Source organism: Hyperoodon ampullatus, assembly GCF_949752795.1.
Source record: "Hyperoodon ampullatus genome assembly, chromosome: 15".
In the NCBI taxonomy this organism is placed as follows: Eukaryota; Metazoa; Chordata; class Mammalia; order Artiodactyla; family Ziphiidae; genus Hyperoodon; species Hyperoodon ampullatus.
Window position 1 is genome coordinate 47,248,557 of NC_136928.1, and position 22,719 is coordinate 47,271,275.

General features: G+C 38.0%; 1 protein-coding gene across 33 annotated transcripts in view; it reads left to right on the forward strand.

Moving 5' to 3' along the window:
* NRXN1 (neurexin 1) overlaps positions 1-22,719 on the forward strand; it is a gene marked incomplete at both ends in the record, with an annotated part of 1,144,386 nt that overhangs the window by 583,636 nt on the left and 538,031 nt on the right. For 23 of the 33 annotated variants that reach the window (XM_079720554.1, XM_079720524.1, XM_079720533.1 and 20 more), the window contains 2 exons: positions 14,488-14,661; positions 20,477-20,596. In XM_079720554.1, the coding sequence (XP_079576680.1) occupies positions 14,488-14,661; positions 20,477-20,596 (294 nt within the window). Of the gene's footprint in view, positions 1-14,487; positions 14,662-19,503; positions 19,531-20,476; positions 20,597-22,719 lie in introns of all 33 variants that reach the window. The other 10 variants (XM_079720542.1, XM_079720558.1, XM_079720520.1 and 7 more) reach the window with 1 other exon arrangement.

The window sequence follows — 22,719 nt, forward strand, 5'->3', positions numbered from 1 at the left end:
ACTGAGAAAATACATTAACAAGGTAGAATTTGAGTTGAGGCCCCGAAATTGCATCAGGCTTTGAAATGGAACATTGGAAGGGGAAAGACACTCATGATGGAAGTAATGTACTGTGAAGAGTGATGGAACAGCATGAATGTGCAGTATTGGAGAAATGGTGAAAGATACAGTTTGACTAAAGATTAAAATATAGGTAGAGGATTGATGTTAGCCTAATTCTCTCCCTGGCAAAAATTGTTGGGGAGACATTGTTCAAAGTTTAGAAAAAGTTACTGAGGGAGGATATCTCAAAATTGTGACCATCCTGAGCCTCACACTTTATTTAGAAACCAGCGGGAGGTATTAAAGAAATCAGAACACAGTATGGGGACGATGGATATGGTATTAATGAGGAGGATGGATAGAGGCAGGGACACCAGGTAATGGGTTCCTGCATAAAAGGTGTACGTGGGGAAAGGAAGATAAGAACTGGAAAAGGAAAGGAAAATGGAGGCACAGATGTCAGAAGTATTGGCCAAGTTGAGTCATCCACATCAGAGTTCTCAGCAATAATTTGAATGTAAGATATAAGAAATAGAATGGAGTTAAAAAATGATATTGAAATTAATTTCAGTATGGGTAATAAGGAGACTAGAAATGTGATTGCTATAAAACAGGGAAGTCTAGAAGTAATTTCCCAGTGTGGGGAGGGGGAGAAAGATGATGGTTTGTTTTTAGGCTGAACTGAGAAAACCAGGATAGGCCTAAAGATAAGGATTTACAGGTATTTCCTAGAAGTAAAAACAGGTTATTCTAGGATTAAACCCTTTATGCACCAAGGAACACTAAGGTATAGAGAATTTAAACAATATCTAATAAATCAAACTGATGACCACTGAATTTCTAAAATTAACCTGATTTTTCATAGAGATCTATGAAGGACACAGATGTAGTGTTTCTGAGCAAAACATCCACTTGAATTGCCAACTTTGACTTCAGTAATGACTATTTGGTGTGCCCTGAACTTAGATGTGGTTTCGGATAGTGTTTGTTGTTCAATCCAAACTGTTCATTGTTATGAAAGTATTCATTTATCTACTCTTAGGTTCAAATGTGTTAGAGAAATATTAACGATTTCCCATGCTTTTGCTTCTAGTAATTTAACATCATTTATTTAAGCAATCACAGGAAATAGTAATGTTGGCTTTCTACCGAGAAAAAACATGAAGTAAATAAGTTTGTACTTGTTCTCCAGGGACTAGAGATGATTTTTCTTCTAACAGGGCACACCTGTTATAAAAAGAGGTTTACATTTAATTTGTCTCCCAGAGAAAGCCTGCATTAACTTATATGGTCAAGATCTAACCTGCCGATGTTCATTTGTGGATGTGTGACAAAAGATTAAAATTAAAGATAAAGATACAAATCGAGGTGGGGGCAGAGTTTGATTGTTCTCTGATGTAAGGAAGGGCATTTTCCTGCAGAATAACTCTGAGAAACTAGCCCAGCCTGATTGGACTTTTTCTACTAGCCAGTCACAACAAGAATTGAGAGGAAAGTTAGCGTAGTCTCCCAATCTGCTGTCCAAAGTCAAATCCTCTCATCAAAGCCTCCAGAATTGTACTTTCTCCAGTCTGGCCAGTAGGAAAGTAAGACAGTGTGTATTGCTCCAGCTTTTTTTTTTTTTTTTTTCCAAATGCCACTTATAAGAGATTGTGGGAGCCTCCTTAAGTTTCCCTAGAGTTTTAGCTATCCAAATCTACAAAGCAGTTGTCCATTTTATGTATGCTCTTTTTAATTAAAATGAAACTGAGATGTTTAAGAGGCACTAAAAAATACATATGAATAAACAGCAAAGCTGAGTCAAAGAACTAATTATACCTTGACGCTGGCATTCTGCTGCTGTAGAGCTAAGAGTCCTTGCTCTGCCTCATGCTCCCTGTTTTAAGAGAAGAGAAAACCTCCTACACCACTTCATTTTTCTGCTTTTGGTTGATGGCTCCCAAGCCAGGCCTTCCAGCCCCAGCATCCCTAAGCCCCCAGTTCATATCACCCCTGTAGGACACGCCTACTCAAATTACACATGTTTAATGTTAAATGCAGTTTCATCTCTTCTCTCCAAATTATTACTCTTTCAAATTCCCTCATCTCCTAGCCTGCATGGCTTTTATTTTTGGACTTCTCATTGCCTTTAAAAAAAAACAAACAAAAAAAACCATTAGTCACAAATTCTATCATGTTACTCAAGGCTTTCCTTTGACTTTTTTTATCCAACATTATTTACCATGGCCCCTTTGAAAATTCTTCTTTTCCAGCCCATTCTGGCCTTTTGTGCTCTTTTTTGAATGCTGTATTAGTTTTGTCTTTTTGGTACATTTGTGCTGTTCCCCATGTTTGGCACCTTCATTTATGTCATTACAAAGTAATGTATCCTATACTTTCTTTTGGTCTAAACTCGTTCATGATACTTCAATTGATGTCCGTAAAATCCTTTTATTTCTCTGATTTTATAAGGTGCATTTAGCCTGAACCTTACAACCTGTTCCTTGGGCTTCACAGAATTCTTGTGTCTCAGTCTGTTTAGATCAAAATAGAAGATATTTATCAAGCGATTGTTGCATTTATGTTACCAGGTTCAATGCTGCTGGGATTCAAACTGAGTATGTCAAAGAAAGCTCTCAAGCTGCTTATTGTATAGTGCAGGGCACACTTCAAGTACACAAATGCGTCTAAACTAAGGCAAAGAAAATAAGACTTGTACATTTGACATATTGACACTTTAATTGTACTAGAAACACGGGGACAACCTGTACTTCTCATTCTTCTGTATCTCTCAGTGCAGTCAACATAGAATGAGGCACACTGTTGATGGATAGTCCTTATCACACACACCAACACTGCCACACCAGTAGCAATCATGTGCTGAGCACACGCTGTGCCCAATTCTTACATACATTCTCTGTAATTCTCACAGCCTTACAGAGTAGGCATTATTAACCCATTTCACAGATGAGGAATCTGACTCTTGAAGTTATGTAACTTAATGTGCCTACACTGAGGCAATCAGTAAATGTCAATCAGAACCAGGTGTTTGTAGCCAAGTATAACTAAGAAGCTTGTGCACTATTCCCTGCTCATTACTGCCCAACTACTGGGAAACGGATACTTGTGATATCATCTCAGATCATTCCACAGATGACATTCTTGAGAGGGGGGCCGTTACACACACACAGACACACACACACACACACTCCACACTAGTGACAAAGATAAGGGTTTCTTGATTTTTTTTTTAAAAGCCCACTCCCCAAATGTTTGAGATTATCTGGCTCTGTACATGTTCTTTGCACCTTCTTCTGCCACAGCTCCATCATTTCCTTGTCAGTTGCATACATGGCCTACTTAAATAATATGAATAAAAATCAACCACTCATAGCTTGAAGGAAGGGTAACAGCATGGCTTCAAGTCCATAGGAAACTGACTCTTACTGGATGTCCATCCTGGCTCTCGTTCATACACTGGGTCATTAAAAAGCCTAGCTTCCTTGCCATGCACAGAATTTTGCCTGCAAGATCCCATTAGTGCTAATGGGTCATTTTCCTTCCATCACCCCAAGGATGAAAAGGAAAAGGTGCATCTTTGATGAAGTGCTAATGTTACACAGGACCCAGGCCACTTAAAGGTTTCCTTTGTTCTCTTCCTGTGGCAATCCTGTGGGAGACTTAAGACCACCCTCTGCTATATGAAGAGTTTATAAAGATGGTATTAAGTTGTGGTGCTAAGTGCAGCTTCAGTAATGAAAATGAGAATGAGTCCCCTGCTTGTAAAGCCAAACTCATCCACCTTGGTACGTCTGAGGCTTAAATCCTGCACGGCTTGAATCAATATTTTCTGCTCTTTAACAACACAAGGGAAAGATTACTACTTCTCCTCAATAAGCTTTAAAAACTTATTTGGGCAGGTAAATGTGCTGATAGGAAAAAATATAGGAAGTAGCAGGAAGTGGGGAAAGGAAGTAAGTGCATTTTAGGATTAGCTCTCTCCCTATGTGTTGCCTTACCATTCTTCTTTCTTTTCTGATTCTTATCTACTGTGACTTCAATCCATCAGTTGACTGACAATATTTATTGATTGCCCACTGTGCTTGTAGCCCAGTACTAGGCACTGTGGGAGAATCTAAGACAAAGACACAATCTCTATCCTCCAGGAGGTTACAATCAGAAAGAGGAAGATATGTTGTCAAATATATAGCATCCCATACATAATTTTGAGTACTAAGTTCTACATCTGAAAAACCTGAAGCAGTGACAAGAATTCTTCATTCAACTCCCACTGTTCTCTAATACTACATTCATTAGGCCCAGAGGAAAGCTGAAATTTCCTAACAAAGTTAGCTCAGCAAATGAATGTAGGGAGCACTTCCTTGCATTGATATTTGATATGTAATAGCATAAAGTTCAGCCGACAATCTCAGATGAGCAAGAAAGGTCACTTTCTCTGTTTTTCTATAACTCACCTTGGTTTCTGTTTTAAGCTGTGATTCTTTGAGTTAGTGAAAATGTAATCTCAGGCAATTTCAGTTCCCTTATTTCCTTGGGATTATGTCTAGATGATTTGGGGGTGGGGGACTTCCATTGTACCAGTATCTGGGGAGGTAGAGAGATTGCACAGGAGTTGGTCTCAGATATTCTAGATTAATTTCTTAGGTGCCCACTGAATTGCTACCCAGCATCTTCTTTCTTGTGTGCATGACCTCCTCAGGCCAGCCTTTTTCTGCTTGCTCCTGTTCCACTCTGGGAATTGTTCCATTGCTGCCACACAACAAGGGGATGTGAAAAGTTCTGTCAGGCTAAGAAAGCTCCCAGCATGTCTGAATCAACTATCCATCTCTTTCTTCTCAAGGATATCACTGCTGCCTCTGGGTTCTCTTGAGGAAATGCACACAGATCAGTATTAATTTCAACCTACATGAGGTTTTGGCATCCACCAGGGCTCAGGCCTCAAGTCACATCACTATGTCCTCTATTGGGCAATGACTATATTCAAACTTCTTCTCCTCCAACTTTCTCTCCTGCTTGCCCACATGAGGGGCAGGAAAGCTTTACTCTTCTCATGTAATTGCCTGTATATTCTGTCTATTTCACTCCTCTAAGAGTCTTGAATTTTAAGGATCAAATACATAAAGATAACTTTATATCTTTGGTCTCTGAGGCAAATAAAACACAATCACTTGAAATTTAAGTGAGAAAAAAGACTAAGGAGAGAAAGGAAATATGGAAGGGAAAAATCAAATGTTTCAAAACTAGTATCCTATTTCAGATCAAAAACATGCTTTCCTTTAATATTAAGAATGATGGTTAATAGTCAATAGATGTTTCCTTTTTTTTTTTTTACATCTTTATTGGAGTATAATTGCTTTACAATTCTGTGTTAGTTTCTGCTTTATAACAAAATGAATCAGTTATACATATACATATGTTCCCATATCTCTTCCCTCTTGTGTCTCTCTCCCTCCCACCCTCCCTACCCCACCCCTCTAGGTGGTCACAAAGCACCGAGCTGATCTCCCTGTGCTATGTGGCTGCTTCCCACTAGCTATCTATTTTACATTTGGTAGTGTATATATGTCCGTGCCACTCTCTCATTTTGTCACAGCTTACCCTTCCCCCTCCCCATATCCTCAAGTCCATTCTCTAGTAGGTCTGTGTCTTTATTCCTGTCTTACTCCTAGGTTCTTCATGACATTTTTTTTTCTTAAATTCCATATATATGTGTTAGCATATGGTATTTGTCTTTCTGTTTATGACTTACTTCACTCTGTATGACAGACTCTAGGTCTATCCACCTCATTACAAATATCTCAATTTCATTTCTTTTTATGGCTGAGTAATATTCCATTGTATATATGTGCCACATCTTCTTTATCTATTCATCCGATGATGGACACTTAGGTTGTTTCCATCTCCGGGCTATTGTAAATAGAGCTGCAATGAATATTTTGGTACATGACTCTTTCTGAATTATGGTTTTCTCAGGGTATATGCCCAATAGTGGGATCGCTGGGTAATATGGTAGTTCTATTTGTAGTTTTTTAAGGAACCTCCATACCGTTCTCCATAGTGGCTGTACCAATGCACATTCCCACCAGCAGTGCAAGAGGGTTCCCTTTTCTCCACACCCTCTCCAGCATTTATTGTTTCTAGATTTTTTTAAGATGGCCATTCTGACTGGTGTGAGATGATATCTCACTGTAGTTTTGATTTGCATTTCTCTGTTGATTAATGATGTTGAGCATTCTTTCATGTGTTTGTTGGCAGTCTGTATATCTTCTTTGGAGAAATGTCTATTTAGGTCTTCTGCCCATTTTTGGATTGGGTTGTTTGTTTTTTTTGTTATTGAGCTGCAGGAGCTGCTTATAAATTTTGGAGATTAATCCTTTGTCAGTTGCTTCATTTGCAAATATTTTCTCCCATTCTGAGGGTTGTCTTTTGGTCTTGTTTATGGTTTCCTTTGCTGTGCAAAAGCTTTGAAGTTTCATTAGGTCCCATTTGTTTATTTTTATTTCCATTTCTCTATGAGGTGGGTCAAAAAGGATCTTGCTGTGATTTATGTCATAGAGTGTTCTGCCTATGTTTTCCTATAAGAGTTTGATAGTTTCTGGCCTTACATTTAGGTCTTTAATCCATTTTGAGCTTATTTTTGTGTATGGTGTTAAGGAGTGATCTAATCTCATACTTTTACATGTACCCGTCCAGTTTTCCCAGCACCACTTATTGAACAGGCTGTCCTTTCTCCACTGTACATTCCTGCCTCCTTTATCAAAGACAAGGTGACCATATGTGCGTGGGTTTATATCTGGGCTTTCTATCCTGTTCCATTGATCTATATTTCTGTTTTTGTGCCAGTACCATACTGTCTTGATTACTGTAGCTTTGTAGTATAGTCTGAAGTCAGGGAGCCTGATTCCTCCAGCTCCGTTTTTCGTTCTCAAGATTGCTTTGGCTATTCAGGGTCTTTTGTGTTTCCATACAAGTTGTGAATTTTTTTGTTCTAGTTCTGTGAAAAATGCCAGTGGTAGTTTGATAGGGATTGCATGGAATCTGTAGATTGCTTTGGGTAGTAGAGTCATTTTCACAATGTTGATTCTTCCAATCCAAAACATGGTATATCTCTCCATCAGTTTGTATCATCTTTAATTTCTTTCATCAGTGTCTTATAATTTTCTCCATACAGGTCTTTTGTCTCCTTAGGTAGGTTTATTCCTAGATATTTTATTCTTTTTGTTGCAGTGGTAAATGGGAGTGTTTTCTTGATTTCATTTTCAGATTTTTCATCATTAGTGTACAGGAATGCCAGAGATTTCTGTGCATTAATTTTGTATCCTGCTACTTTACCAAATTCATTGATTAGCTCTAGTAGTTTTCTGGTAGCACCTTTAGGATTCTCTGTGTATAGTATCATGTCATCTGCAAACAGTGACATCTTTACTTCTTCTTTTCCGATTTGGATTCCTTTTATTTCCTTTTCTGCTCTGATTGCTGTGGCTAAAACTTCCAAAACTCTGTTGAATAAGAGTGGTGAGAGTGGGCAACCTTGTCTTGTTCCTGATCTTAGTGTAAATGCTTTCAGTTTTTCACCATTGAGGATGATGTTGGCTGTGCGTTTGTCATATATGGCCTTTATTATGTTGAGGAAAGTTCCCTCTATGCCTACTTTCTGGGGGTTTTTTATCATAAATGGGTGTTGAATTTTTTCAAAAGCTTTTTCTGCATCTATTGAGATGATCATATGGTTTTTCTCCTTCAATTTGTTAATATGGTGTATCACATTGATTGAAGAATCCTTGCATTCCTGGAATAAACCCCACTTGATCATGGTGTATGATCCTTTTAATGTGCTGTTGGATTCTGTTTGCTAGTATTTTGTTGAGGATTTTTGCATCTATGTTCATCAGTGATATTGGCCTGTAGTTTTCTTTCTTTGTGACATCCTTATCTGCTTTTGGTATCAAGGTGATGGTGGCCTCGTAGAATGAGTTTGGGAGTGTTCCTCCCGAGAGGAACACTATCCTTGAGAAGGATAGGTGTTAGCTCTTCTCTAAATGTTTGATAGAATTCACCTGTGAAGCCACCTGGTCCTGGGCTTTTGTTTGTTGGAAGATTTTAAATCACAGTTTCAATTTCAGTGCTTGTGATTGGTCTGTTCATATTTTCTATTTCTTCCTGATTCAGTCTTGGCAGGTTGTGCATTTCTAAGAATTTGTCCATTTCTTCCAGGTTGTCCATTTTATTGGCATAGAGTTGCTTGTAGTAATCTCTCATGATCCTTTGTATTTCTGCAGTGTCAGTTGTTACTTCTCCTTTTTCATTTCTAATTGTATTGATTTGAGTCTTCTCCCTTTTTTTCTTGATGAGTCTGGCTAATGGTTTATAAATTTTGTTTATCTTCTCAAAGAACCAGCTTTTAGTTTTATTGATCTTTGCTATTGTTTCCTTCACTTCTTTTTCATTTATTTCTGATCTGATTTTTATGATTTCTTTCCTTCTGCTAACGGAGTTTTTTTGTTCTTCTTTCTCCAATTGCTTTAGGTGTAAGGTTAGGTTGTTTATTCAAGACGTTTCCTATTTCTTAAGGTAGGATTGTATTGCTCTAACTTCCCTCTTAGAGCTGCTTTTGCTGCATCCCATAGGTTTTGGGTCATTGTGTCTCCATTGTCATTTGTTTCTAGGTATTTTTTTAATTTCCTCTTTGATTTTTTCAGTGATCACTTCGTTATTAAGTAGTGTATTGTTTAGCCTCCATGTGTTTGTATTTTTTACAGATCTTTTCCTGTAATTGATATCTAGTCTCATAGCATTGTGGTCGGAAAAGATACTTGATACAATTTCAATTTTCTTAAATTTACCAAGGCTAGATTTGTGACCCAAGATATGATCTATCCTGGAGAATGTTCCATGAGCACTTGAGAAAAATGTGTATTCTGTTGTTTTTGGATGGAATGTCCTATAAATATCAATTAAGTCCATCTTGTTTAATGTATCATTTAAAGCTTGTGTTTCCTTATTTATTTTCATTTTGGATGATCTGTCCATTGGTGAAACTGGGGTGTTAAAGTCCCCTACTATGAATGTATTACTGTCGATTTCCCCTTTTATGGCTGTTAGTATTTGCCTTTTGTATTGAGGTGCTCCTATGTTGGGTGCATAAATATTTACAATTGTTATATCTTCTTCTTGGATTGATCCCTTGATCATTATGTAGTGTCCTTCTTTGTCTCTTCTAATAGTCTTTATTTTAAAGTCTATTTTGTCTGATATGAGACTTGCTACTCCAGCTTTCTTTTGGTTTCCATTTGCATGGAATATCTTTTTCCATCCCCTTACTTTCAGTCTGTATGTGTCTCTAGGTCTGAAGTGGGTCTCTTGTAGACAACATATATATGGGTCTTGTTTTTGTATCCATTCAACCAATCTGTGTCTTTTGTTGGGAGCATTTAGTCCATTTACATTTAAGGTAATTATCGATATGTATGTTCCTATTCCCATTTTCTTAATTGTTTTGGGTTCGTTATTGTAGGCCTTTTCCTTCTGTTGTGTTTCTTGCCTAGAGAAGTTCCTTTAGCATTTGTTGTAAAGCTGGTTTGGTGGTACTGAACTCTCTCAGCTTTTGCTTGTCTGTAAAGGTTTTAATTTCTCCATCAAATCTGAATGATCCTTACTGGGTAGAGTAATCTTGATTGCAGGTTTTTCTCCTTCATCACTTTAAATATGTCCTGCCAGTCCCTTCTGGCTTGCAGAGTTTCTGCTGAAAGATCAGCTGTTAACCTGATGGGGATTCCCTTGTGTGTTATTTGTTGTTTTTCCCTTGCTGCTTTTAATATGCTTTCTTTGTATTTAATTTTTGACAGTTTGATTAATATGCGTCTTGGCGTATTTCTCCTTGGATCTATCCTGTATGGGACTCTCTGTGCTTCCTGGACTTGATTAACTATTTCCTTTCCCATATGAGGGAAGTTTTCAACTGTAATCTCTTCAAATATTTTCTCAGTCCCTTTCTTTTTCTCTTCTTCTTCTGGAACCCCTATAATTCGAATGTTGGTGCGTTTAATGTTGTCCCAGAGGTCTCTGAGACTGTCCTCAGTTCTTTTTCATTCTTTTTTCTTTATTCTGCTCTGCAGTAGTTACTTCCACTATTTTATCTTCCAGGTCACTTATCTGTTCTTCTGCCTCAGTTATTCTGCTATTGATCCCTTCTAGAGTATTTTTAATTTCATTTATTATGTTGTTCACCATTGCTTGTTTCATCTTTAGTTCTTCTAGGTCCTTGTTAAATGTTTCTTGCATTTTGTCTATTCTATTTCCAAGATTTTGGATCATCTTTACTATCATTATTCTGAATTCTTTTTCAGGTAGACTGCCTATTTCCTCTTCATTTGTTAGGTCTGGTGGGTTTTTATCTTGCTCCTTCATCTGTTGTGTGTTTTTCTGTCTTCTCATTTTGCTTATCTTACTGTGTTTGGGGTCTCCTTTTTGCAGGCTGCAGGTTCGTAGTTCCCGTTATTTTTGGTGTCTGTCCCCAGTGGCTAAAGTTGGTTCAGTGGGTTGTGTAGGCTTCCTGGTGGAGGGGACTAGTGCCTGTGTTCTGGTGGATGAGGCTGGATCTTGTCTTTCTGGTGGGTAGGTCCACGTCTGGTGGTGTGTTTTGGGGTATCTGTGGACTTATTATGATTTTAGGCAGCCTCTCTGCTAATGGGTGGTGTTGTGTTCCTGTCTTGCTAGTTGTTTGGCATAGGGTGTCCAGCACTGTAGCTTGCTGGTCGTTGAGTGAAGCTGGGTGCTGTTGTTGAGATGGAGATCTCTGGGAGATTTTCGCTGGTTGATATTATGTGGAGCTGGGAGGTCTCTTGTGGACCAATGTCCTGAAGTTGGCTCTCCCACCTCAGAGGCACAGCTCTGATGCCTGGCTGCAGCACCAAGAGCCTTTCATCCACACGGCTCAGAATAAAAGGGAGAAAAAGTAGAAAGAAAGAGAGAGAGAGAGAGAGAGAGAGAGAGGGAGGGAGGGAGGAAGGAAAAAAGATAAAGTAAAATAAATTAAAGTAAGATAAAATAAAATAGTTATTAAAATAAATAATTATTAAGAAAAAAATTTTTTTAAGAAAAAAAAAAAAAAAAGGACGGATAGAACCGTAGGACAAATGGTGGAAGCAAAGCTATACAGACAAAATCTCACACAGAAAAAAAAAAAAACCACACAGAAGCATACACACTCACAAAAAGAGGAAAAGAGGAGAAAATCATAAATCTTGCTCTCAAAGTCCACCTCCTCAATTTGGGATGGTTCGTTGTCTATTCCACAGATGCAGGGTACATCAAGTTGATTGTGGAGCTTTAATCCGCTGCTTCTGAGGCTCCTGGGAGAGATTTCCCTTTCTCTTCTTTGTTCTCACAGCTCCCGGGACTCAGCTTTGGATTTGGCCCCACCTCTGCGTGTAGGTCGCCTGAGGGCATCTGTTCTTCGCTCAGCTCAGAAAGGACGGGGTTAAAGGAGCAGCTACTTCGGGGACTCTGGCTCACTCAGGCCGGGGGGAAGGGAGGCGTACGGAGGGCGGGGCGAGCCTGCGGCGGCAGAGGCCGGCGTGACGTTGCACCAGCCTGAGGCGCGCCATGCGTTCTCCTGGGGAAGTTGTTCCTGGATCCCGGGACCCTGGCAGTGGCGGGCTGCACAGGCTCCCAGAAGGGAGGTGTGGATAGTGATTTGTGCTCGCACACAGGCGTCTTGGTGGCGGCAGCAGCAGCCTTAGCGTCTCATGCCCGTCTCTGGGGTCCGCACTTTTAGGCGCGGCTCGCGCCCGTCTCTGGAGCTCCTTTAAGCAGCGCTCTTAATCCCCTCTCCTCGCGCACCAGGAAACAAAGAGGGAAGAAAGTCTCTTGCCTCTTCGGCAGGTCCAGACTTTTTCCTGGACTCCCTCCCAGCCAGCCATGGCGCACTAACCCCCTGCAGGCTTCCTCTCCCTGCGCTCCGACCGAAGCCCGAGCCTCAGCTCCCACCCCGCCCGCCCCGGCGGGTGAGCAGACAAGCCTCTCGGCCTGGTGAGTGCCGGTCGTCACCGATCCTCTGTGCGGGAATCTCTCCGCTTTGCCCTCCACACCCCTGTTGCTGCACTCTCCTCCGCGGCTCCGAAGCTTTCCCCCTCCGCCACCCGCAGTCTCCGCCCGCGAAGGGGCTTCCTAGTGTGTGGAAACCTTTCCTCCTTCACGGCTCCCTCCCACTGGTGCAGGTCCTGTCCCTATTATTTTGTCTCTGTTTTTTCTTTTTTCTTTTGGCCTACCCAGGTACGTGGGGAGTTCTTGCCTTTTGGGAGGTCTGAGGTCTTCTGCCAGCGTTCAGTAGGTGTTCTGTAGGAGTTGTTCCACGTGTAGATGTATTTCTGGTGTATCTGTGGGGAGGAAGGTGATCTCCGCGTCTTACTCTTCCGCCATCTTCCCCTCGTCCAGTCGGTTTCCAGGGTTTGACTCACATACAAGGTGGGTGACCCTGCTAGTGTTGGAGGGTCTCCGGCAGAGGCGGGTGGTGACTATGTCTCACTGTAGGGGCAAGGACCTAGATGTTTCCTATTATTTAAGAGGTGAGGGAAGTAAGCATATCCAGTACCTTCAGTACAAATTATGCAGGATCAGTGGCATCCTAGTGTAATACTTAGAGCTTTAGTTAGTAGGTCAGGGACCTAAGTTCTCAGTTTATTTTTGTTTTGTTTTGTTTTGTTTTTTGCTGTACGCGGGCCTCTCACTGTTGTGGCCTGTCCCGTTGCGGAGCACAGGCTCCGGACGCGCAGGCCCAGCGGCCATGGCTCACGGGCCCAGCCGCTCCACGGCATGTGGGATCCTCCCGGACCGGGGCATGAACCCGTGTCCCCTGCATCGGCAGGCGGACTCTCAACCACTGCGCCACCAGGGAAGCCCAGTTCTCAGTTTTTTATGGCTAAATGGCTTTAAGCAAGCTCAGTTTTCTCATCAGTACAATCAGGAGTGTTCTGTGTGTTGCTTGATTTTTACCCTACTTACCAGGTTAGCCTATTACTGTTTTACGGATGGTGGCGGAAGACACAAGCTTTCTGGGTCAGACACCAAGCACTTTATTACTCATGACTTAACAAACAGTGTGAGCATCAGCATGTGTATCAGTTCTCCTTCCTCCCAAGTCCCATGAAAACAATACAAAGGGGCCCAGAGAACATTAGGAATATAGGAGTTTTGTGTTACAGTGGGAGAAGGTATCAGGTAACATGAAAGTTAAATAAAATGGTTAATGTGAGAGAGAAAATCCAAATGACAGTGCAAAGTCAGAGAAGTAAGTAGCTAAATAGAATATGTTACCAGGACTTGTAAACAGGAGTAGTATATTATGGAAATTTGGGGTCACCCTCCTTACGTTCTGCATTGATTGTTTACTAGAGTCAGTTAATTACATCTACTCAGTGCTATACAGATATGATGAATAATCTTTAATAGAAAAGAAACAGAATCAAGCTTGGATTGCAATCTCTTTTTTTAAGTAGTAGTCCATAAAGTTGGGAAATCTTCAACCTAGAGATATGAAGATGACAAGCAGAGCAAAGTGTCCCACTAGAAACTGTAATAAAATTGGGAAAAATTAATCGGTAACTTGTCAATAGATCCCAGAACAGCATAAAGAATTCAAAGTGGTATGCCTTTACCTAAAAAATGAAATACTTGAAAAGGGATGGAATATTCAGGTATATATAGTCTACTATGGGAGTGACTTAGTGAATAAGTTAGGTGCAAGCAAGGTTAATAGGTTCAAGCATACTAGAAAAGGCAATTTTAGACATTAGACATTTAGAATTTATTGAGCTTCTAGTTAACAGAAAGGCCTAGAACTCTCTAAGCAGAATGTAGATTTGATAATAATAACACCTGCTAACATCTACTACATATTTTCATTCTGATAGATTCTTTCCATTATTTTATCTCATTTAATTCTCACACAACCCTATGGAACAGGCTTTATTGTTCCCATTTTAGAAATGAGGTTACTAATGATCAGAGAAACTAAAAAAAAAAAAAAGAAAAGAAAATGCTCAAAGCCATAGAGTCGGTAAATAACTTGACTTGGATTTTATTGGGTTGGCCAAAAAGTTCTTTTGGGTTCTTCCATAACATCTTATGGAAAAACGTGAACAAACTTTTTGGCCAACCCAATAATTCAGGGACCACTTCATGGTCCATGTTCCTTCCATTTTGCCACACTGTATCGAACTCATTTAAGTTCTCTGTGGAAATAGCTTCTAGAAATTTCTTCTGGTGCTGATGTATTATTCAAACACCTGTATTGTTTTGTACTTTTAAGAAAATATCTAGTCATAAATTTACTTTTTAAAATTAATTTAATGAAAAATAAACCTCTATTTTTTTTGTGTGTGTTCTACTGTTGTTTAAAGTCAATGTTAAGTTGCTTTTGTGACCAAAATTTTTGTCTTCCCACAGGTGACTTGTATATAGGAGGAGTGGCCAAGGAAACATATAAATCCTTGCCAAAACTCGTCCATGCCAAGGAGGGCTTCCAAGGCTGCCTGGCATCAGTTGATCTAAATGGACGGCTTCCAGACCTCATCTCAGATGCTCTTTTCTGCAATGGACAGATTGAGAGAGGCTGTGAAGGTACTAATCTTTGTTATCACACTCAAAATAATTCTAATTCCACCTATAAATGAGAACAGCAAAATTCTCTGGCAGGCAAAATTTTCATTTCTGACAATTGGCCATACCCCCAGTTACGGCTTAAAAGTCCTTATTCATGTTTTCAACTTTTCATCCCATAAATCTTAAATTTTCTGGACTGTTTGCAAACCTAGACTAATGCCTGATATAAAATGGGAGCTATGGATCTTGTTATTTTCTGCTTCTTTGCATTCTATAGTTCACCTAATTAGTGTGCTAATCACTTCTGCAATGCTTTCTTTATAGCATTAAATAGATACTCCACTTGGACTAGAAAAACATATTTACTCCAGCAAATGTTAATCAACTTGAGCCTGCTTTTTGAAATCTACATTCAATAGGATACAACAAGAGAATAACATTCAGATACCCATTCTCAAATTACGGTTTGGTTTGTTTCTACCTGGCAGCAAGAGTGTCTCCCATATATTATCAGTTTGTTTTAGCAAAAATTGGTTTCTTCTATTACCCAAAGCTAATATTCCATACTTCAGAAATGTGCTCAAGTATCTTTCTGTACTTTTGTGTTCTCTATCAGACTAAGATCTGTAGGAGTACTTTTTGATTGCTACTTTCATTTTAGATAATTTTCACTTCAACACCTCAGGTTATTTGAGCCAATTCTCCCTCCATAAATGCAATTTAATCACATTATCCTGAATTTTGTAGCTGTGAATGTGTTGCTGCTTCTCTTTTAATGTTGAATACAGTTTGGGCCATTTTGAAAATTTTAGATTCATAAGAAAATTTCATACGGGGAAAGCAAAGAAAGATGTGAATTCCTGTCTCCCAGGAGATTATGAATCATGTCTTCTCAGCCAAAATAATGCTATTAGATTTAGCAGTTACCTAAGTACATATAAATTTTTTATTTGGAAATACATTTTTTTCTCTCTGTAACATGTATTTCCCTGAAAAATCAGGTGAAATTCAAATTGTGTTTTAATCACGCCAGAGGATAAGATTATTTAATGGAAATCTTTGTTGAGTTCATTTTTAATGTTTTGCTGTATTTATTTACTTTGTTTCAAATTTTGGTATAAATGCCCTTTTGTAAAACAAAGGGAAACTGTGTTTTCTCCTTTTACCAACTTAGCAAAGGAAACAAAATTGTTAAGTGAATAAATTCTCTCTAGTGGATGGAGACAAAAATGTGGGACATAACTTTGATTCTTGGAGGTGATCTAATAAGTGAGAATATATATATATTTTTTTTTTAAAGGTACTACAAAATCTTCTGAAAACATTTTTCAAAAATAGGCCTTTCTACAAGTTGCTCCGTAAATTCTCACCTACAAGAAATGGTGGGAGCAGACAGACACAGTCACAGCTAAACACTCACAAGATAGAAAACCAGACCCACACACATGACCTCCCACCACTGGCACATAATGTGAGTGGGTGAGTGGAAGGGAAAACTAATAAGAAATGTACTGAGAAAGTGTATTTACAGAAATAAAATTTGGTGTTATTTTCCATCATAATCTAATAAGCAATTTGGTTGAGGTGATTGTACATCTTCTTGGGTAATTTTAAACTGTGGTTTGAACATCTGAAATCATTCAGTAGATTATGACATTGGCTCCTTCCTTACCTTATCTAGTTTGCTTTAATATCTGAGCTTTAATAATTCTCACCCTTTTTTACTCCCTTTTCCTTTATTTTTAGAATGTTGCCATGCTCCTGCCTTTCTGCCTTGACACTTCCCTGATTTTTTCATTCCAACATCAAGGTTAACAATTTTTAATTTATGATTATTTCTGTCCTCTGTGGTTCCTAGGAATAATCTCAGATGTACCTGTCAGAGGTGTAATTGATGAGATACACATATTTATAGGATTGGTGGTAAACTTCTAGATACTCAATAAATTATTTCTCTAAAGATTGTTCTCATGGGATTTTGAGCTCAAACCACATTGGAATCACTTAACTTCCATATTAATAGAAATAGTTTAAATTTGACATCACTAAATGATATCTTGTCAAGATTTTCCACCATTTCTACCCAAGACCCACAAATCTCTAATGTTCTTTCATGTAAAAAGTCATTGGCCTTCTCTCAATAATCACTTGCTGCCTTTCATTTCTAACTTATTTCAGTGAGTAATAGCTGATTTTATTTACACAACACATTAGCTAGCAGAGGGAACTTACCTTGTCCTTTTCCCTTTACATTAATGTTTCTCAACTTGAGCAAGTATTGGAATCACCTGGAGAATTGTTAAAACCCATGTTACTTGACACCACCCCAAGGTTTCTGATTCAGTAGGTCTAGGATGGGGCTCTAGAATTTACATTTCTAGCAAGTTCCTAAATGATGCTGATGCTTTTGGCCTGACACCAGACTTTGAAAATTACTACCTGGAAAAACATTGACCTGCTTACTTAAGAGAAAATAGAGACTGGCAATACACCAATAATCAAGCTCAGTTAAGCTCAATACTGAGTCAAGATAACTTCCATACATGAAGTCAGTGAAACAATTTTAATTTAGGCACTTGCATAGACTCATAACATTCAACACTGGAATTGCATTATAAGCTACAGAAATACTTCACTATTAAAGCTACCATCGATTAAGCACTGGTAGCAGTAAGTTTACATAGGCAATTTCATTTCCCCAAACTCTATCAATTAGGTATTACTGTTTTGTTTTGTTTTTTTTTAGAAGAGTAAATTGAGCCTTAGCGGTGTAAGGTGACCTTCCTAAGGTCACACAGCACGTAAGTGGATGATGGAAGCTTTGAACCCAATTTTGCCTTACTTGAAATCCCAGGCATCTAAGCACTTTCCTCTATTGTTTCTTTGGTTTCCAGACATTGTAGTTTTACCTTCACTTTCCTTTCCTTTTCAAACATATCCTTATTTTTAACCACTTAATACAAATATCCTTGTGGCTTGCTCCCAATTTTATTCAGTGACAAAATAAAAAGGACATTATATAACTAAAAAGAAAAATAAATTCAGGGTTTTGTCTTGTGCAAATGACTGTCACTGTTTAAATATTTTTCAAGAAGGTGAGTACTTTAAAAAATGTGACTTGTCAGGCATAGGCATGCATTCACTTGTAATACCTGAATATATAAAGACTGTTGTGATAATGGAAAACATAATAAAGCATGTCTTTATGCTCACATAAAGGCTTGGCAGCCACTCTGGGTGGCTGCTCTACAATATGGGCAGGCAGGTTATTTTTTAGAATTGCAATTTTACCATTTTTAGGGTTAAGCATTATTTTGCAATTGTATTTCTGACAATTTTTGCAAAAAGAAAAACAAAAACATGGCTCCTCATCAGTTCTTGCTCCTGCTCTTTCCTTCTGCTGGGCAAGTCAGGGGAATAGTGTCCTTTGATAACACAGCCCCTGACCCAGGCTGGGCTTGTACCAGAGGAAGGACTGTGCTAAGGAATATTGCTTTGAGTTTTTTCTTTTTAAACAAATATTAATTATTTTCAGTCTTTAATGCCATGGAATAAAGGTCATTGGACCACTTACCTCTCACAGATTGGAAGAAAAACAAAAACTAAGCAATTTAGTGGCTCTTAGTTTTTTGATGCAATAGGTGAGAAAAACTATTACATCCATTCAGGTCTCCCAGGCCTGGGAGATTTTTATTATTATTAAAAACGACTTTTATTTTTGTTATTATTACTATACTGATTATTATTATTACTATTATTATTATTATATAATTAGTAGTTACAGTGCTATGATTTCTGAATTTGTAAAAATTCATATTGAATGTTTAGGCTACATTCAATAACTTCTTATGAAGAATACCGTGACTAAGAAATTTATAATAAAAATCTGGTTGTAAGGAGGATATTTAAAATTGATGCTTATAGAAACATCAATTTGTACAAAATCTAATTACAGATAATTCTCATGTATTCACTAGAGCAGTTACCTCAAAGGCTCTCAGTGTTAATAGCATCTAATTAGTCTGGTGTCTATTTTTGTATTTTCATAAAACCTAAGATTGTGTTTACTAGAAAATATCTTCAGTTTATACTCTAAAGGTATTGAGGTAGATGGTGTTCCCTTCCCACCCTTCCCTAAGATAACCCTTATTAGTGAGGTTCTACTGTAATAAGTATTCACAGGGCAGTATTTAAGTGTTGAAGACAGTTATAGAGGAAGAGAAAATATAGATGTAACTCTGAGATCTGTAAGAAATCTATACCCAGTCTGGTAAAAGCAAAGATAAATACTCCACGTTGCAATCTTGTAAAGGAAGTTTCTTTATGGGGAATTATATTGCAATTTGTTTCTTCCATCCTTTACTTTTTCTTTCATCTACCAAATGGTGTATACATTTTGATAGTTTGGTGTCACTGTAAGGTCCAACTGTTGACAGAGAATGGCTGGCATTACAGTTTTAAGCCTTAACTACAATAGCAAGATAAAAGACCTAGAGGGAAAAAAATAGAAAGGGATGATTGGTCTTCTAATGACCATCGTCTACACTGTATCTGCACGTGACAAATGGGGCTGCATGCTTCAACTAAGCAATGCAGTCACTTTGTGTCATCGGCTCAGTTAACCATTATATAAATACATGTATAGTGAAATTCTAATCAATTATTGCTTTCTTAGTTTTGGCTTCTCTTAAGATTTATGGCTGTTAATTATTAATTTGTTTGCTCTACATAGCATTTCTCTCCCCCTTTACAGCAGCATGCTTTTTTGAATCTGAATGTTCTTCTATGTTTGCCCCATTTCAGTATTGCTTACTAACATTTAATATATTTTGCTTTTTTTTTTAAATTTTGCTGACAAAGTTGCATTGATGAAAGCTGACTTGCAAGGTAGATAGCCCTGTGTGTATAAAACAAGACTGAAACCCCGTAATACACAGTGGAAACCTAAAAATAACATTTTTTACATTTTTGCAGTAACTGTTATTTGATGAAGTTTTCATTTTCCCCCTTCTTGAATGTTGTCCAAGAAACCTCATTTTGTAGCATAGTTTGCATAAAGGCTTTCAGTCTTGAATATGTTTGTATAGTGATTACCTTTAGTGCTTTGATCATCCTTTTTTTAGTTCTTTGTTTTTCAGTGTTCTAGTTATGATTCTTTAGAAATAGACTAGTGTTCTTTTTACTTGTATGTTACATGGGGGCATGTCATTTATACAGAGTTTTTAGTTTTATGTTTAATTGCATGAAATTGTTAAAGCATGTGGATTGATACTTGCCAACATACCTATCCAAAACACCCAGCAATCATAACTTTATTCATAGTTTGTGCAGGAAAACTTCTAGAAACTTATAGGACATTTTTGTATACCTCTTCAGTGTTTTTTTGTTTTGTTTTGTTTTGTTTTTTGTTTTTTTTGCTAATCTGTATCTCAGTTTCATTAAGTCATAATTTCCATCTCTCATGGTGTCTCTACCCATTGGTCCGAAGTTAAGGAGATCCATGCGTTTTTCTAAAATCCAAACAGTGGGAGAGAATTATTGATGATGGAATGAGATCACCTGCTACCATGATCATACGAGAAGCTATGTGCTTGCTTTTACTATTTGCTGGTCTAGTTTACTATTATAATGTATTTTGTCCTGTATTTGAAACTTGAGAAACCTTTATATTACAGCTTCTCTGTTCCTAATTCAGGTGTGTGAACTAGAACCTTCCAAACTAGTTTGGTCATGTATTTTGAGGTGTTGGCAACTACTAAATGTGACCTAGCTCACGTGTGAAACACTTTTAGATTTTTTTAAAGAACCCAAGTTGCTCTTGGATTGTTTTCAGGGCCCAGCACAACCTGCCAGGAGGACTCATGTTCCAACCAAGGCGTGTGCTTGCAGCAATGGGACGGCTTCAGCTGTGACTGTAGCATGACCTCCTTCAGCGGGCCACTCTGCAATGACCGTAAGTTCCCCTCTGAGTGTAGACTGATGCTCATCGTTGCTTCCAGTTACTGTTTGACATCCCGGGTCTAAAGCTGGGAGTCTTTATATTATCCATGAATAAGTTAAACTGTCATAACCAGGAGGAGCATTTGGTTCCACAGAAAGGACATGTTTGAAATACTAAAGTGTCAATCAAGGATGCCATTAGCCAAAATCTGTGATGATGGTGATTCTTTGGTCTTCAACTCTTTGTTGGAATTTTTTAAATTGCTAATGGTCACCTTGTCGAAAATATTTTTTTCATTTCCTGTATGTGACACCCATCCCCTAGTTTTTGAAAGAGGCTTCATGTTGCTTTCTATTAAGTAATATTTCATTTCATAAGATTATATCTTGAGGGCTGGAATTTTAGTGAATTGACAGGTTCATTATGTTTCTCTCTCTACATCTTTTCAAGCCCATACTGCCTTTTACATTAAAAAACAGTATGTTTAAACTTTGTCCTTCAGCTACTCTCCCTTATGTTTGTGTTTGTGTTTTTTCCCCTTTAGTCTCACGATATAAGCATGACAGGGGACATCCCTGGCGATGCAGTGATTAAGACTTCTCCTTCCAGTGCAGGGGGTGTGGGTCAGGGAGCTAAGATCCCACATGCCTTGTGGCCAAAAAAACAAACAAACAAAACAAAACAGAAGCAATATTGAACAAATTCAATAAAGACTTTAAAAATGGTCCACATCGAAAAAATAAATAAAATTACATTAAAAAAATAAGCATGACAAAGAAACACGACATTCACATTATATTATGGAATATTTGTGAGTGCCTAATTTATGTGATAGCAGTGTGGATTTTGAGACCATATTAACTGGTATGTGGGATGAAGTTCTGTTTCTTAACTTTCAAATAGATACTGCTTTACAACACTTCATCAAAATGATAATACAAGGGTTTCCTACAAAACTTTGCATTCCACTCTCTTGAGAAAATATATCTGACAGAGCCTTCTGGTTGTAAAATATAGTCTATGCTTATGTTGTAAATGCTACAACATTGAAGAAAAAGTTCTAGGATGGTGGGATAGCAGATGAGATGATTGAAGAAGGTTTGGGCTTCCAGGCAAAGGCAGAGATTGAGTATGGATTTAAAGAAAGACTAGAGCTTGTTCATTTTGACCTTTATCTATTTGAGATTCTGTTCATGTCAGTAGATATGTGTATCATAAGGTTGAAGATGGGGTCAAACCAGAACATGTTATTGAACTGAGTTGTTGCAGCCTAGCAATATAGTACAATTTCCTAGCTATCTTCAGGTTTCCTATCCAAAATATTGAATATAGGAAGAACAAGCAACTAATACAAAGTGAATAGTACTTGGAAGAGACATGTAAAGATCACACCACCACAGAAGGAGAAATATTTAGTCTCCATGCTACCAGTGAGCTCTTCCATTACAAGAATTACAAGAAACTTGAAGCCACAAACACATATTCAAACCATCACACATTTGCAAACACTGTATTTCTGCAAATCAAATCATTCTTACAGACATTAAGCCACATTTGGAGTTATGTAAATAACCTTATGTAAAGAGTCAATAAATACTTATATGTACATAAAGAAAAGCAAATCAAAGAAACTATATATCCTTTTAATAAAGATATGTAAATATGTAAATAGAATAGTCACGTCCTGCAGTTGCTCCTGCCCCAAAGAAAATAACATCAACTTATTTTCAAGGACAAACAGAAGACTGATAATTTGTTATGATTTTATTATGACAGTTTTAAAATCCTGAGTATGATCCTGACAGATGTAGCTGAGAGAGCTTTTTTTTTTGCATGAAACTGGTTTTCATTTTGCTAAAGAACTTTCTCTGCCAAACTTTGTGCTTAGTCTAGTTTCCATGTTTTACAAAACAGTTGTCATTTGGTTGTGTCAGATTGTGTATCCTCTTATAGCAGTTAAGTATAAAGAATATAATTTTCTCTAGACAGTTCCTAAAGGAACATCAAGATCCTACCTTCAGTATCGTGCTGTCTTCAAATCATTTTTACAGAAAATTATTTGAATGCTGCTCTTGGGTGATAGTAGTAGTGATGACAGTGATAAGGCTATTTGTTATTTCCTTGTAAATAAGGTA